General features: G+C 42.6%; 1 protein-coding gene across 3 annotated transcripts; it reads right to left on the bottom strand.

Moving 5' to 3' along the window:
- Positions 1 to 1,052: 1,052 nt before the first annotated feature.
- On the bottom strand, positions 1,053 to 11,009 carry LOC134457833 (syntaxin-2-like). Of its 3 annotated transcripts, XR_010036502.1 has the most exons (11): positions 10,763 to 11,009; positions 10,258 to 10,329; positions 9,642 to 9,741; positions 9,244 to 9,318; positions 8,170 to 8,243; positions 7,604 to 7,712; positions 4,357 to 4,433; positions 3,941 to 4,078; positions 3,042 to 3,152; positions 2,400 to 2,570; positions 1,053 to 2,000 (listed from the first exon to the last, which is right to left on the bottom strand). XR_010036502.1 is itself a non-coding variant. In XM_063209802.1 (10 exons), exons 1-10 carry the CDS (start codon positions 10,790 to 10,792, stop codon positions 2,481 to 2,483), a joined length of 876 nt encoding a protein of 291 aa, XP_063065872.1. In that variant the 5' UTR covers positions 10,793 to 11,009; the 3' UTR covers positions 2,232 to 2,480. The 3 variants fall into 3 exon arrangements, 2 of the variants coding, with proteins under 2 accessions (XP_063065872.1, XP_063065871.1); XM_063209802.1 differs by lacking the exon at positions 1,053 to 2,000 and having other exon boundaries at positions 2,232 to 2,570; XM_063209801.1 differs by lacking the exons at positions 1,053 to 2,000; positions 2,400 to 2,570 and having other exon boundaries at positions 2,722 to 3,152; positions 10,763 to 11,001.
- Between the last annotated feature and the right edge of the window lie 5,151 nt (positions 11,010 to 16,160).

The following is a 16,160-nucleotide window of genomic DNA, read 5'->3' as shown; positions in this document are numbered from 1 at the left end:
GTCTGTCAGATTAGCGCATTGGTAAAGGTTGAGCATGGCAATGGGAAGGGAAGGAATGGGATGGGATGGGATGGGATGGGAGCAGGACCGCTGACAGGTTTGGCCAGGCCCGGGACAAAGACAACTGAAAGGGCCCCAAACCCAATGCATACAATGTAGTGAGGATCCGATTCTGGGCTACCTCTGTCCCTGGGCCCAGAAAAAGTGACGCCTTTGTCTCCCCCCTGTCGGCTTCCCTGGATGGGAGGATGAATATGTAGAGATAAAACAAGAAGGGAGGGAGGGAGGGAGAAGCGGGTGGATGATGCTGAATTTGGGCCAGAGCCCAGGTGTGCGGCGCCAGGCCGGCAGGTATAAATAGTGAGGCTAGAGAGCTCCTGTAGGCCCCTCACTGGCCTGGCTCTCCATGCCCAGACTGGCACCCTATAAATAGCGCCACTTCCTGTGTGGGCGGGGTCAGGGTGAGGTGGAGAGGATGTGATTGGCCACAGATGCCCAAGAATAGAACTTGGGGCCCCATGAAGTACGCATTTCACATTACGCAAGGCAATACTATTACACCATAATTTTTTTTAAATTATTATTCGTGGACCTTTATTTCTCTATTTGAGATGGGAAAGCACTGGGAGCAAGCATTTGGAGGAATGGACTGCAGGACGGGGGAGGATCGTGATATGACCTCATTGCAGAATCAAACACGGGACCCGGCGTTACAACAATACGATTGAAAGACAGCCAAGGCCGCAATACTATTACAGTATATAATTAGTATATATCATTATACACAGTATGATACTCGTGTCAGGCCCGGGGGTGTGCTTGAAGGTGATATGCATGCTTTTGTACAGCAAAATGCACAAGTACTGTTGTGCTGTGTTGTCCGTCTCCGGCTCTCTCCATTCTCACAGTGCATTTCTGAGCTCATTATCATGCTCACTGGCAAAGGCTGAAGGACAGCAGAGTAGTCATAGCAACTGCACAAGAGCTGTTTGTGTGAGAAATGAACGGAAAACAATGAAGAGTGATGATCTCAACTGTATTGAGAGGCAATGTTGAGTGTTTTATTTTTTTAATGACTCTCACAGATGGTTAATATTCATACATGTATACACACAAATACAAGGTACGGACAGCAACCAGACTTGCTACTGCTAATGAACAAAAGCATGTACATAAGTTTAAATCAGAGTATTCCATCAACATGGTTAAGTGCAAAAGTTGGATAAATCAACCTACAGAAAGTGGTAACCCTGCTAATTGATAGCCTGTGGTCGCCATTTAGTTTAGTAAGGAAGACCCTCTTTCCAATCAGCACTTCCATGTTAACTTCACCTAGGGTGCATTCCAATATGCTGACTCCCGTATTCGGCCTGGGCTTGCTGCCTCACGTTTCGCTGATGATCCGCCTCCATGGAGAAAACAATTAGGCCTACATCTTCCCTTTTGGGGGACTGTTCTTCATTCACCAAATCATTTGCAAATGGGAAAACGACATTAGAAGTGAGCTTTTGCGTGATATTGAAATACAATTCTGTTGTTGGTGACGTCATCACGAGACCACAAGGAGGCGAGCGAGCAAGGGAGGATGGGAGTCTGCATATTGGAATCCACCCCTACACTAGTTTCTTATGGAACCCGTCTCCGTGGAATAGCCTCCCTAGCCAGTCGTCTAGTAAAGGATGTAGTAGCCATTTATACTCCAAACTCTGACCTTGATTCCACATGTTTATGTTTCATTAGTCATTTCATCATCTGGACATGCATGGATATACATTGAATTTGTTGTTGGTGGTAAGTATTTGTTTAAAAGGTAATACTTGTGAATGCACTGCTTGAGTTCTGGAAATGAACTACTAAAAAAATTACACAGTGCAGTTCAGGCAGTTCTGAGGGCAAAAGGGGATTCAACCCAGCAATAGATAGATGTTCCTAATGAAGAGGTCGGTGAGTCTACATTCCTACGGCACTTCAGAGTCACAAGATAAGTGCAAACACTGGACCTAAAGAATACAATAAATAAATAAGTTAAACCGTGAAACCCCACTGAAATATAAAAGGCCTTTAAGACCTTTCTAAGATCTTTATGACCACTTAGTTCACATACTGTAGTAAGGCCGTCTGCCTTTGCACAATGCAGAGCAAGGTCACAGTGAGTTTCCAGAGAAATATTACAGCTGTCATTTCATCAGCAAATTATGTACAATGAAAAAGTTTATAGAATTCATCCCGTGTTGATCACCAAAGGTATGTTCAGCTAGAACAAATTTATTGCAGATTTGTCAGGATAAGTCCCATCAATGTCTGTTGAAAGTGGCTAGGTAGAAAGTGTTGAAAGTATGGTTCTAAATACTCGGAGCATTCCGATGTCAAGAAAAAGAGATTGAAACATTTAAACACACTTTGACGGATGGCTTGCGATTTCTTCTCCGAAGGAGTGTGAAGAAGCATGTTCGTGGTAAGTGAAGGCCATAAAGGTGAAGCTAGGGTTTAGGCAATCCAACAGCAAGACCAACGATAAGTGCAACAATGGCAAGAAGAACCAGGACGATTATAGCAAGTATAATTGATTTCTGTCAGAAACAAAAAAAGAACACACACATTCAAGATGGGTTAGAGAATCGTGAATAACTCAGAAGGGGAAATATGTCAAAATATTATAATTATATTTTAATATAATGTCAAAGAATTTCACATGTTCACATTGAGAAGTTCCATTCAAGAGAGATTTGGCAATGGTTTATTTCATGTGTTACAATTCTTTAAAAACTTTTTTTAAAAGAAAACACATAAAAACGGCAAAGTGCATAAAGTCATTCATTTCACAACAATGTCCAATTTCATCGACACAATTTCACAGCATTTCCATATTCTTTTTAAAAATAAGCACCAAAGAGTATACTGTACAATACATTTGAAACCAACATCACTGTCCCAATAAAGATAGCTCAATGCTTGTTATCGTCTCTGCTCCTATTCCTGCTACTCCTGAAAGGGCTGGGGAGGAGAAACCAAGGGAAGAGGAACTTGGGGAAGATCCTTACCCTGCGAGCGCGCCTCTGATAGCGCACCGCTTTTTTGGTCTCAGTCTTGGCAGTGGTCACGTAGTCCACAGCATTGCTCACATTGGTCTCTATGTTGTTCACCATCTCCCCCTAGTGGAAAGAAGTGGGAGGGGGAAAAAAAAAGTCAGAAGATTTCACAACAGTGTCCATTTCAAATGAGTAGCTCCCGGCCTCCCCTTTTGCTTGCAGCTTTGCTGTTTTTTGCTGACATCCTGCATCTATGGACAAAACAATTAAGTTTCCCCTGCGGTCAGCCTGGGTAGAGCGACTTTTGGGGGCGCTTTTCCCCATTCAACATCCTGATTGCAAATGAGGAAATGAGCTTTGATGAAACGTCCATCCTTAATGAAGTCCAGTGTTGCATCACCAGTTCACAAGCAAAAAGGAGATGATGTGAGGTTCTAGATGTGAATTGGACCCCAAATGATGGGAATGTTCAAATCTTAAAATGTCTTGTTTCAGAAATGTAAAAAAGTGTCTACATTTTACTTGACATGTTGACGGTGAGACTTCCATCTTCATCAGAGGGTCACATGGATGTTGAAGTGTGAAGTGCTTTAACACAGTTGATGAAGTCAGAAGTCTCCCCGTCGAAACATGTCAGGTAACAGATAAACACTTTCACATGTCTGAAACTAAAGAAACTTCGAGATTTGATATAACTCAGACATAATGAACGTCATATATCTATGAAACGAAAGTGATGGGGATAAAGAAGAAAATTCAGAAGACACCGCACACTGCAGTCTTCTGAATTTTCTTCATTGTTCACCTTCTCCTGCCCCACACCTGCACCTGCATTGCTGAGGGCTTGTGAACAAGGACTCCCTTGAACTTTGAAAGTGATGGGGAGGTTTTTGCTAAGAGGTCTGCTTCACCTGGGTCTCTACTAGTACGGCCATCATCAAGAACCTCTCGTGCAGCTCCTTGATGCTAGCCTCTAGCATGAGGATGTCCTGATGTCGTGACTCGATCGCGTTCATGTCCTGTTGCGTTATCTGGGTCTCCTCAAGGAGCTGTGGGAGCATAACAAGTCAATCAACTCCTTCATATCCAATCAACTCAATTCATACTGTATGCCCTCAATACTCAAACCTTTTGTTATTATATTCAACTTCCTGTACAACAAAATGTCTTCATATGTCCAAATTACTTTCAACAGATGGTTGTACAGTACAGTATATAGGCTAGCCCTTTTCATGATTATTCATGGATGCATGAGCATTTGGAATGACAAGACTGACATGTTTTAACAATGAAGAAACATCTGGCCATGACTTGAGAGGGTACTTGCATTAGATGTAAAGACAGCAAGGTGTCCTTCACTTTGCAGCATCTCTTCCAGTTCTTCATCTGTAGTCGGTCGGCCCGCTGAAGTTTAAGAAAATGTTTCTAGCTTGAAAGATGACTACACAGTGTTAAGAAGCATTATTAAATTACGAGGATTCATAAATGAGTCAAATATTGCAAAATGGCAAAGCCTAAAGCTAGACATGCCCGAGTAGCTTCTCATATACATGCATTATTGGATATGTACTCCACAGGTCTTGAAATTCAAATGAAACTCAGTCAGTTAAGAGAATGGGAGCACTAGTCTGTCATGATTTAAAACTATTTCAGCGTGATATGAAATTACATGAGAAAGGTTTGATTCCTTCTTCCATCTACTTTCTGTCGAAGTCCCACCCCAGTTTTTGGGAGCCTGAAGTCTTATGGAGGGACTGACGTGACGGAGGTGTTCCCGCACAGTTCGTCCTCCTCGGGGCCGCGAAGTCACCACCTCGTCAACGCATCGCTTTTGGCAACGGGAGGCACGGTACGAAACCAATGAGCTAAAGGGCCGGTCCGATAGCCCAGCGCTACCACACTGTATTGAGCCTTAGGGAGGTAGGTTTACTAACGTTCCACGCCACACTCTGCTAGGTGGCCTGTGCTACACTGACAGAAAATGACTATCCTCTAGTCCAAGCAACATTTCATAGGTGCCACCTACTATATTTGGGAAAGCTTTGATCGTGTGCAGGAATGAATGTGTGTACCCATCAGACCAAATAGGCATTTGTGAAGTCAGGCACACAGCACATTTTTTTCCGTGCCAAAGGGTATCTGGCAACATTCTCTTGCCTCTATAGAAATGTGAAGGACCACCTGGGAAAGTTCAACTCCCGTTGCCATTGTGACACAGCACTCCACAGCACACAAGTGTTCACTGCACACAACTAAACTGCATTTGTGCCTCACCTGTGCAAGTGCATGTACAAATGCATCAAGGGCACAAAAGTAACAGGTGCATCATGACACATGAAGGGGATAGACCGAGTCACACACAAACATTTCTGAACACGTTATCCAAACAGTAGGCTATACATAGGAGGCCTATTACAAAGCTGGTTCAGGATAAGTTACGGTTAAGTTAAGAGGTAAATCTCCTAATAGAAGAGCCTGAAGTCCTCATTTTCTTAAAAGCTCTTGTATTAGTTGATTTACCTCTCAACTTAATCCTGAACGAGCTTTGTAGAATAGGCCCAGGTTTTTTGTTTACAAACATTTGTGTTGTGAAGATTGGCAATATACTGGCAGCCAACCATGTGAGCTCATTTTTTGACTGACAGGAGTTTCCAACAATCAGAGGTTGAACAGTATACAGTCAGTGTCACGCAGCCAGGAATTGTTTACAAACTGTAAACCCATGTATGGTACCTTGGTACTTCACTGCTCAGCCTAGTGCATTTCTATCATACAACTATTCAAGACTTCAACTATTCATTAGCCATTTCATTTCAGGAGAATACATCAGGCATATTGTTTGTCATCACCCAGGCAGTGCTTGCAAATTCACCATTTTCTGTTTGGAAAGAACAAAGCAATGTTTGAGAAGGGGAAATCTGATCCCTTGTCTGCTTCCAAAAGGTTAAATCATTGTGTACGAATCATTTCCCTTAACTATGTCTTTTCCTATGTTCTTGACCGTGTGAGTCATTGCAGACTTGGGTAGTCGGAAGTAGTGGGAAGCCAGTTTTATATTGGTATGTACAATCAACATTTAACATGCAAATGTGATGCATCTGAAAAATGTCCCTTGTGGTCAAAGCCACTTTGAAACATAGACAAATGGCCTCATGTGTCACAAGGCATATTTATTGTTGTTAAGTTACAGATACATCCTGTTTAAGAAGCTGGTTCAGGGGTTAAACAGGTAAATTATCTAATAAAAGAGCCTCCTCTTGGCTCTTAAGAAAATGAGGACTCCGGGCTCCTCTATTAGATGATTTACCTCTTAAGTTACTCCTGAACCAGCTTCTTATGGTGCATTCCAGTCCCAAATCATTCTAGTAGGAGATCGCACTTATCCAACCTCCTACTACGAAAAACGCTCTGGAACGCCAGTCAAAGTGGGAGCTCCAACTTTCGAGGTCCGGGTGACTCGCACTACTCCCACCTCAACAAATCGAAGTCGGATAATAATGGCGGCGCCCATGGAGCCGTTATTTAAAATGTCAATAAATAGTGAAACTCACTAAATAGTGACACATGATATTGTGTCAACATAAATGTAACATATGACAGAGTAATAACTATTATGGCTTTTTTGGCTCGTATCAAAACATCTCGCTAAAGTCAGCTGAACCGCGGCGGTTGCCATGGATGTAGAACTTCCACTTCAACTGTCAGGAACGGCAGCTGAAATATCCAGGTAGGATAAGTGCGATCTCCTACTAGGATGACTTGGGACTGGAATGCACCATTAGTATAGGCATAAGGACAGAGGAAAGGACACAAGGTTGGAGAATTGGTTTAGGGCTCCTTGTTCTCTCCCAGGCAGGAACGGCGGCAAGCAGACAAGGGAGCGTCCTCTGTCTCCCAGGAGAAAGTGAATACCACAGATCACATGACCAGAAAACAAACAAAACAAAACAAAGCGGTTGGTTGGTTGCCTGTTGCTCATGTGTTGCGTCTCCACGGCAACAGGCTATAGAACTACAGGTGTCTCCTGTTGCCCCCCATCTGCTCCCAGGTGAGACATACAGTAGTGGCACACGGCTCCTCCCACTGGACAAACAGACACACACTCCCCTGCTGTGCCACCTATCCTCCCTCATTTAAAATGATTTAACACTGATTTTCCAGTCAATCTAAGGCAGGGGTATTCAATTAAATGTTAATGAGGGCCAGTTTTTCATATTCCTCCGAGCAAAGGGGCCGAACTATACATATGTATTGCTGACTGTCAATTACAAAAAAACGGGAGACTTGAAGGAGGCGGGGAGTCTGGGGGTCCTCCCCCAGAAAGTTTTGCATTCCTTAGATGTAATTTCCTGCATTTTAATATCCCTTGTATTCCCGTTTCAGCTCAATACAGAACTCGTACTTTTATCTCCAAATTCCGAAAAACGATTCTGTATTTCAAGGAGCTTGTGGGGGGCTAGAACCTTGCCGTCCAAGGGCCCGGGTTGGGGGGGGGAAGAAAGAAAGAAAGAAAGAAAGAAAGAAAGAAAGAAAGAAAGAAAGAAAGAAAAAAAAAACACCAATGTGTTACTCACTGATCTCGAGTTGTCTCTGGATAAGGCCTTTGTTCTTATCCCTGAAAGCCACCAGGGCCTCACTGTAACTGGTCATGACCTTCACAAACCGGCCGGACAGCATAGAGTGCTATAGCAAGAGACAGAAACAGAACAAGTGGGGGGAGAGATGTGATTACTCTCAAGATAGACATATTTCCATTTGTAAATAAAGAAGATGAAGGGCAGACGGAGGGGAAAGGGGCTGGTCAATATAGAGAAATGGGCTTCCAAAGATTTAATGACATGCAACCATTTATACATTTAGGGTATTTTCACCCAATGATAAACACATCAGAGATGTTGATAAACAGTGAAAATCAATATATGGACACTTCAGCTTTATGAAAGAAATTGAAATGCTTTGTGCCTACACAGGGGTGCATTTCTCGAAAGTTGTTAGCAGTTAGCAACTTGGGTAGTTGTTAATGGGAAATGGCATTGCAATCAACAAAATTTCTAACATAGTTAGCAACTACACTTTCAAGAAATACACCCCAGAGGCAGGCTTATACTGTGCGCCTAGTTGAGCACTCCAGTGACCTGACCTGGGCCTTCTGAATACGATAGCCGACAGAGGTAGTATTGCCGTTCTCATCCTCCGGCAACGACTTCTGAATATCTGCACACAAAGATACGACAGGTTAGAGGAGGAGGTACTGAAACTCTGATCATTCAAAATAATTTAAATGGCTGCTACAGTGATAGGTGTACCGTAAAAATGACTGGTATCGCAAAATTAAGATTTGAATTAGGTTTATTCCAAAAATTACTTAATATAACTTTTGATAAAAAGCCAACATTCATGACTAAAAATATATATTGCTTCAATATCGACATTGCCGCAGGCCATCATGATATCGAGTTTCCTCATTTTTCCTGATACTGTGCGGCTCTACTGCTGCTTCAATCCCTTGCAAAGTTATGTGGTATAACTATAAGTTGTGTTCCCTCAAACAGCAACACATCATGATGTCCAAGAGGAGGCAAGATGATATTTGCAAAGAAATACACGGATTAAGGGATATTCAGGCTGCAATGTTGGTAATGACCTGTGTCTACTGGGGAAGTCCTAACCTTCTGTACACTTTGCAAGTAGGGTTGCCAACTGTCCTTTGAAGCACTGAATCCTTCCATATGTAGAAATAAAAGTATGGTTCCCTATTGAGCCGAAACGGGACAGTATGTTTAAATGCAGAGAATTTAATCTAAAAAAATATAACATTTTATGGGGAAGAACCCAGACCCACAATGAAGTGTCCCGTGTTTTTTCACTGATAGTTGACAACCCTATTTGCAAGTAAAATATTAAAGTAATCCTTTAGACAAGTGGGCCAGTGAAAAGAGGGGAAACTATTCTAACAGCCAGAATGCGACAACCAATGGGGAAAGAAGTGACAACCAATGGGGAATGAAGTGACAACCAATGGGGAATGAAGAGACCACCAATGGAGAAAGAAGTGATGAAGATCTACCACAGCAACTTGGCACTTTGAGAGTTAGATTTTAAGTTGACGAGAACTGTATCAGTTACTTCAGCCAGACAGGGCTGAGCAGATACTGTAGTTCAGGTACAGCACACAGTTAACTTGTAAATGAAGTTTCCAAGCAGGGTTGCTTACGTTTCAGCTGACTCTGAACTGAGCTTGCATGCCTCCTAATCTCGTTGCTGAGCTTGTCCAGCTCCTGTCTAGACTCTGCAAAATAAAGCAATAGACAGTGAAGTGCAGTTTATAGACGTCAGTCAGTATTATGCCTCTTTTCCACTGCCGGTTTTCTGGTAGGCCTACAACACAGCGCGACTCGGCCGCCACTTTTTGCCCTTTGATTGAGCTGTGTGGTGCCCAACTGAGAAGCAAAAAGTGGCAGCCAAGTCACATGACTTGACCTGTCAAATGACAACACTGTAGGCCAGTCCATGCTTGATCCGTTGCAAAATCTGACGTTAAAATTTATGCGAAGCAAGAAATTGTATGTCACATACCTATTCAGAAATCTTACGAGATAGAGATGGACTCACTTTGCTCAGGGTTGGCAGCTGACAGGATGGTATTGTGAACCCTCTTCAGTTCATCAACCAGACAAGATATTTTTTCTATGCTCTTCTGAATCTCTCCCACCTGTCCACAAACAGTAGGCATATTGTGAAACATTTGTCATGGCCAAACTTACAAAAATCCCAAGCTGTTTTAAAGGTGCACTGTGTAGGATGGTGGCAGGAGTAGGTATTGCAACTATGCTGCTTATTCAGAAACTGGGCTGTCTACTGCCAAATTCTATCTTTTAATGGATATTCAGTAAATAATGAACTAATATTTACTAGTATGACCAAAGTACAATTGGTTTTGCAGCTAAGAATGTCCATTTCTGGAAATTCAAAATAGCAGACAATGGAGAACATCCCCCTTTTCATGTATTAAACGTGTAATGTTCCCAATCATAATGAATACCAAGAATTTGATGGTGGTGGTAGGTGTTCATTTAAAAAATAACAGTGCATGGGCAGCATGAATGCTGGAAATAAACTACTCAATATTACACAGTGCACCTTTAATACATTAGGCTATGTTCAAACAAATCTGTAGGCTACAATGTGTTCTGCTTCATAGAAACAATACAGAGGGGTATAGCTTTACCTTTTTAAAGAAGTCATCCATATATGTTGCGTTTTCGTCTGTGGTAGGGACATCCTTTGGCACATTATTGTTCTAGGTAAAGACAGGCAGACATAGTAAATGTCCTGTAAATGTCCTTATTAGACGAATTACGCTGGCCAATAAATCAAGCTCACACTAAGAATTAGTTAAGTGAATAATAAATTAGGCCTAATTTTCTCAGAGATGTAGGCTAGGCTGGTTAGGAAAAGAAATGGAAGTGATTGAAACTGTTAGGCCTAAATTATGGCGGCTGGTAACAAAAAATGTGGTTCACAAAACCAATGTTTCAGAATATGTCCGTAACATTTCCTGTTGCCTGTGCCTGATGTTTTACACTCAGCAATCGTGGAAAAAGCATGCTTGTGCCTACAGGCTTATAAATTAAACGACCCAACCAATGCATTTAATTATCTCATCATCTTGAATATTCGTATGGCAGCGTCGAAACAACAGGTGAGAAAATAGAATTGTGACGGTAACTCACCAAATAAAGCTCGGCCAAACGGTCCTTCATGGCGATAGCTGTTCCGAGTAGCAAAACAATACCAACATGCGAGCTCGTGCACTTTATAATCCGCCTAACCGCGCCATTATTGTAGGCTATGATGATCAAACGAACAGCGTCAGTCACTCCAAGAATCAAGAGTGAAAGTCGTCGTCAGCTGGCGGGAGGAAACGACACACCTGCCAGATCAGGTAACTTGAGAGGAAGAAACCAGTTGCGCATTGCCAGCCGCTGTATAATAGAGTGGCCTCCAACACGTTTGATAGGCTTGTCCGACAAGCTGTAGTGAGAGCACAAAACGTCGAGGCATAATTAAAATAGTCAAATATTCTGTCAACTAGAGGGCCTACGCGTAAAAGACTAAACTATTCTAATAGTGCCAGGAATCCAGTTGTCTTTCCCTATTTTGGGCAACAGATGGCAATGTTGTTTACCACCCGACCTTCATCAAACAGGCCTAGTAGTGGTAGATTGATGCAGAATGCTGTGATGAAGAGAAGGAGGGATCCCACTGCTGTCAGTAGTGTGTGTGTGTGTGTGTGTGTGTGTGTGTGTGCGCGTGCGTGTGTGTGTGTGTTTGTGTGTATGTGTGTGTATCATAGTTTCTTCATGAAGGTGGGGCATCAGCAAAATGCAAGTCCGTAATCAATAGTCCTTAAGCACGACTCCTGGAATATGGAATATGGATAATAACCTGTACTAACGACATATAGTGACTTGAAAGTGAAAGTCTAACTGGGATACTCCAACTCCCATTGTCATTGTGACACAGTACTCCACTGCACACAAGTGAACACTGCACAACGAAATTATATTTATGCCTCACCCATGCAAGGGGCAGCCCTCAATGGTGCCCGAAAGGGAGCAGTGCAGTGGGATGGTAGTGGTAACATGCTCAGGGTACCTCAGTCATGGAGGAGGATGGGGGAGCCAGGGCTGGACTGGCCATCTGGCATACCGGGCATTACATTTCTTAAAACAGAGGACCACGAGGGTGCAGGGCCCACCGGTGATTCAGTTCTGCACCGCTAATTATGAGGGGCCCCTTTAAGCCAAAAGTGCTCGGGCCCTATTTCTCCCCCAGTATGGCCCTGATTACTCCCCCCACCAACCTTGTGGGTCGAGAGACGCACCGGCAACCGTTGGGCTACAATTCTGACGCCCTAAGCGCTTAACCATGCCGAGGGTACATCATGACAATTCAGTTAGCCTGCCCTGAACCTAACTGGACCCAGAGAGCACCATGATATCATTTGGGATGGGAGCCAAAAATGATTTTCTTTCACAGGCAACATCATTTCTAAAAGCAGCCCTGCAGATTCACAGACTTGGCTGATATCCAAAGCTTTGAAGAATGGCTCTCGGGTCAACTTCAAATTGAATGTTTTAGCACTTTGTCTATGTCCAAAATGTTTGTAGACTTACTCACTAGACAGTGCACTAGATTAGACAACACCTCACTGACAGTGTGCCCCAAGACACAGATCTGAACATCTGTGAATGTCCTCGCTTATCAGATGTTTAACCATTATTCCCAACATTATAAACTCCTGACATTCTGATGAAATATTGGGAATCAATGGCTTGGGTCTCTCTCTCTCTCTCTCTCTCTCTCTCTCTCTCTCTCTCTCTCTCTCTCTCTCTCTCTCTCTCTCTCTCCTCTCTCTCTCTCTCTCTCTCTCTCCTCTCTCTCTCTCTCTCTCTCTCTCTCTCTCTCTCTCTCTCTCTCTCTCTCTCTCTCTCTCTCTCTCTCTCTCCCCCCCTACCACAAAAAAACATGCCACTGATTTAGATCCTAAACACATGGTGTGAGGTATGAATAGTAGTCACTCAGTATGCATTGAGCACCTAGGTAGATCAGCATAATTTCTCAAGGTTTAGGTATGCATTGCACAAGGTGAATGCTGCGTCAAACACATGTGTATTGGAGCCCAGGGTTGAAAACATTCAGAAATGTTTACTATTGGGAATAATAAAGCTGCCTCCAGCATCAGTGACTAGCAGACCTCTCTCTCTCTCTCTCTCTCTCTCTCTCTCTCTCTCTCTCTCTCTCTCTCTCTCTCTCTCTCTCTCTCTCTCTCTCTCTCTCTCTCTCTCTCTCTCTCTCTCTCTCTCTCTCTCTCTCTCTCTCTCTTCCTTGCATAACAATACAAACAGCCATGGAGAAGACTCCTGAGGCACACCAGGTGCTCTTTAAACTGCACTGGATATGTTTTAATAAAAAAGCAGCATCTATAATGGGCATTTTTAAAACTCATAATTTTTAAAACTCATATCTCAAAGGGGCTAAACATGCAATCAGACAGTATTAAAGTCCATTGACTATTCTCTTTGTTCCCAGAGTGCTCTCTACGTAGAGTAGGCCTTTTGTACAAAAAAGCTTTTTTTGAAGTTGGTAGATCACAAGTGGGCTTATTTGCTGTAGACATCCAAGGTGCCCATCGCTTTAAATACTGTCAGCCTAATATTTCTTATGAGAAATCTATAGCTCACTGGAAGTTCACAGAGGATAGTTGGAAGCAATGCATCACCCACTGAGGCACAGGGGAAAAAAGCATTGAATGCCTCCATCTTGTGGCCACTGCCTGAAAACACATCTTACGTTCATACAAGCATACAATGTACACAAATGATATAAAATCTGCAGAAAATATATGCCGAGAAGCTGACAGGAGAAAGGGGTCAGTTGTCCCAGGCCAAGGGAGAGATTGGGTCAAATATTGGGTACATACTGTACACTGTATGAATTGGATGGGGCGCCCTTTCAGATGACTTTGCCCAGGGCCTGGCAAAAGGTAGCGGCCTGTCAGCGGCCCTAAGGATATGTCCCACACATAATGTAAAGCACAAAACAGAAAATCTTTGATACTGATAATTATTTTTTTTTAAAGTCAATTAAATAATTTCCTTGCTAGTATGACCATTAAATTGTCAGAGTTGGTATATTTTAAGTAGACAAATAAAGACTGTCCTAGTAACATCAATCGTCAGCCAAGAATATTTTAGCCCTTAAAGATTAGAAAAAAAAACAGATTGGTACTTTAATTATGACGCCTACTAAGTCCGTTATTTCCTTCTGCTTATTTTGTCCTCCTCTGTGTCCAGTATTTCAAGGACGTTTCAGCAAGACTCATTACACATGAATGGCCTCCAACTTCTCCACTGTGAAACACGCATGCCCCCTGTGGTCTACTGCAAAAGCATGGACGATTCAAGTCGAATTGAAGATGGAAGAAACAGAGACACAGATAAGTAATTCTCACCTTACCATCTTAGCAAAACCACTCTCAAACTTCATGTTGAGATGACAGTTGAGAATGTAACCAGAATGCAGATAACAGCTGAGTGATAACAAGTCAACAGGTCAACTTTTTCTCCAGTTTCCCAAACTTTTCACAATGTTGGTACTACTGTGAAAATCACATTTTTCCATCTCATTCCCTTTATGGAGATTCAAAAATACAGCACAATTTATAGTCACATGAATTTGGCACAAGATTGTTCAAAATTGATCATTTCAAGCACTTTTAAAGAAAGTTTCCTACCCTTAACTACACCAGAGACCATGAGACAGCCATGTTCCGAAAGAAATTAATAATAGTTAGAGGTACGCTATTATTATTAGACTGAAATACCATTGAGTTGAATCAGAGGTTTGAGTTATTGGGAAGTCACTCTAAAAACCGAAACGTTCTTCAAGAGCAGGGCTGCCGCTAGACATAAGCAGAGGAAGCAGAGTGCTTAGGTCCTTAACCATTTTGCCCCCAAAATTGGGGCTTCCTAAATTGAGGTGGAGTAAAAAACGTACTATCATTATTATTATTTAATTATGAGGGGGGGCACTTGACCAGTTATGCTTAGGGCCTCCAAAACCTTAGCAGCGGCCCTGTTCAAGAGAAGCATTGAAGAGAGAGAGAGAGAGAGAGAGAGAGAGAGAGAGAGAGAGAGAGAGAGAGAGAGAGAGAGAGAGAGAGAGAGAGAGAGAGAGAGAGAGAGACTGTTCCCCTCGTGGCCTTGCAACCAAATGCTTCAGTAACAGTAGAGTAAAGAGAGAGAGAGAGACGGAGAGAAAGTGATTAAACAGAGAATGAGAGCATAAAATGAAGAGAAATGCAGATGAATATAGACTGACTGGCATATACCGTAGACATACACACAGATAGACAGGCAGTAAATTGGATGTTCTTTTTTAAACCAAACGCTTCCATTCAAAGTTGATGTTTGATTTAAACTTAATATAAAGGAATGAGATTTAGTTTTTTCAAATTATTGAAGGAGAATGATGGCACATCACATTCTTCTTAATTTCACACATTGATACATTCTGTTAGCACTTTCTGCTATGAACAAGGATAGATTTCATACACTGTGGGTTATGCAATTACTGATGAAAGTGTTGAAAGTATGTCATGAACTGCATAAATATGAGATCCTGCAGTGTTACTGACTTTAAAACAAAAGGAGAGGATATTGTGGAAAGTTTCATCATTTATTCAAACGTTGTGTTTTATCTTGGTTTTACTCACAGGAGGCTGCCTCTGTTATTCCACTGCTGCCTTCTTTAAGAGGTGCTCTCAGGTCAGAGCACCAGTGTGTGTGTGTGTGTGTGTGTGTGTGTGTGTGTGTGTGTGTGTGTGTGTGTGTGTGTGTGTGTGTGTGCGTGGGAGCGTGCGTGCGTGCGTGCGTGCGTGCGTGTGTGTGTATGTGTGTGTGTGTTTGTGTGTGTTAGCTTGTCCGTACGTGCATGCGTGCATGCATACATGCGTGAGAGAGAGAGAGAGAGAGAGAGAGAGAGAGAGAGAGAGAGAGAGAGAGAGAGAGAGAGAGAGAGAGAGAATACATCTAATCTCTAAAACAAACAGTCTTTGTATTATTGAGGAGATCTATGCTGAATCTTTATTACCTCCTAGGTGGTCACCAAATGATGAAATCACTTCAAAATTGATTAATTTCATGTCATTGCACTATTTTGTTAATTATTTCAGTGTTGGCATTGCGAAGGGGGGCGGGGGGGGGGGGGGGGTGTTGGCCTTTATTATTACAGGACAGTATGACAGTAGACAGGAAATTATTGGGAGAGAGAGATGGACAGGGTCGGGAAATTACCCCGACTCGAACCGGGGTCCTCGTGGGCATGCAAGCCCAAATATGGGGGGCTTAGCGCGCTATGCCACAGTGGCCCTCTACAGTACACATCATACCACAGTTCTCTCTTTCCAAACTGCAATCCAAACTCAGCTCTTAAAAACCCCCCCAAAAAAACAAAAACAAATTACATTTCACACGTTGCCTGTTTTGAACTCATGGACACTTTTCTTGCCTGTCATTTGTTTTGTTTTTTTCTCCGTCACACCAGCAGAATGGGAATGATTAGCAG

The sequence above is a fragment of the Engraulis encrasicolus genome, chromosome 11 (genome assembly GCF_034702125.1).
Source record: "Engraulis encrasicolus isolate BLACKSEA-1 chromosome 11, IST_EnEncr_1.0, whole genome shotgun sequence".
In the NCBI taxonomy this organism is placed as follows: domain Eukaryota; kingdom Metazoa; phylum Chordata; class Actinopteri; order Clupeiformes; family Engraulidae; genus Engraulis; species Engraulis encrasicolus.
Note: the sequence above shows the minus strand (reverse complement) of the source record. Positions and strands in the feature narration are given on the sequence as shown.

Excerpts from the sequence above, each read along its gene's own strand:
- LOC134457833 (XM_063209801.1), bottom strand. The coding sequence starts at position 10,792 with ATGAAGGACCGTTTGGCCGAGCTTTATTTG. Across the intron at positions 8,244-9,243 it reads AGTTCAGAGTCAGCTGAAAC|ATATTCAGAAGTCGTTGCCG; the intron begins GTAAGCAACCCT and ends CTTTGTGTGCAG. Across the intron at positions 4,434-7,603 it reads CCAGAGACAACTCGAGATCA|CGGGCCGACCGACTACAGAT; the intron begins GTGAGTAACACA and ends CTTAAACTTCAG.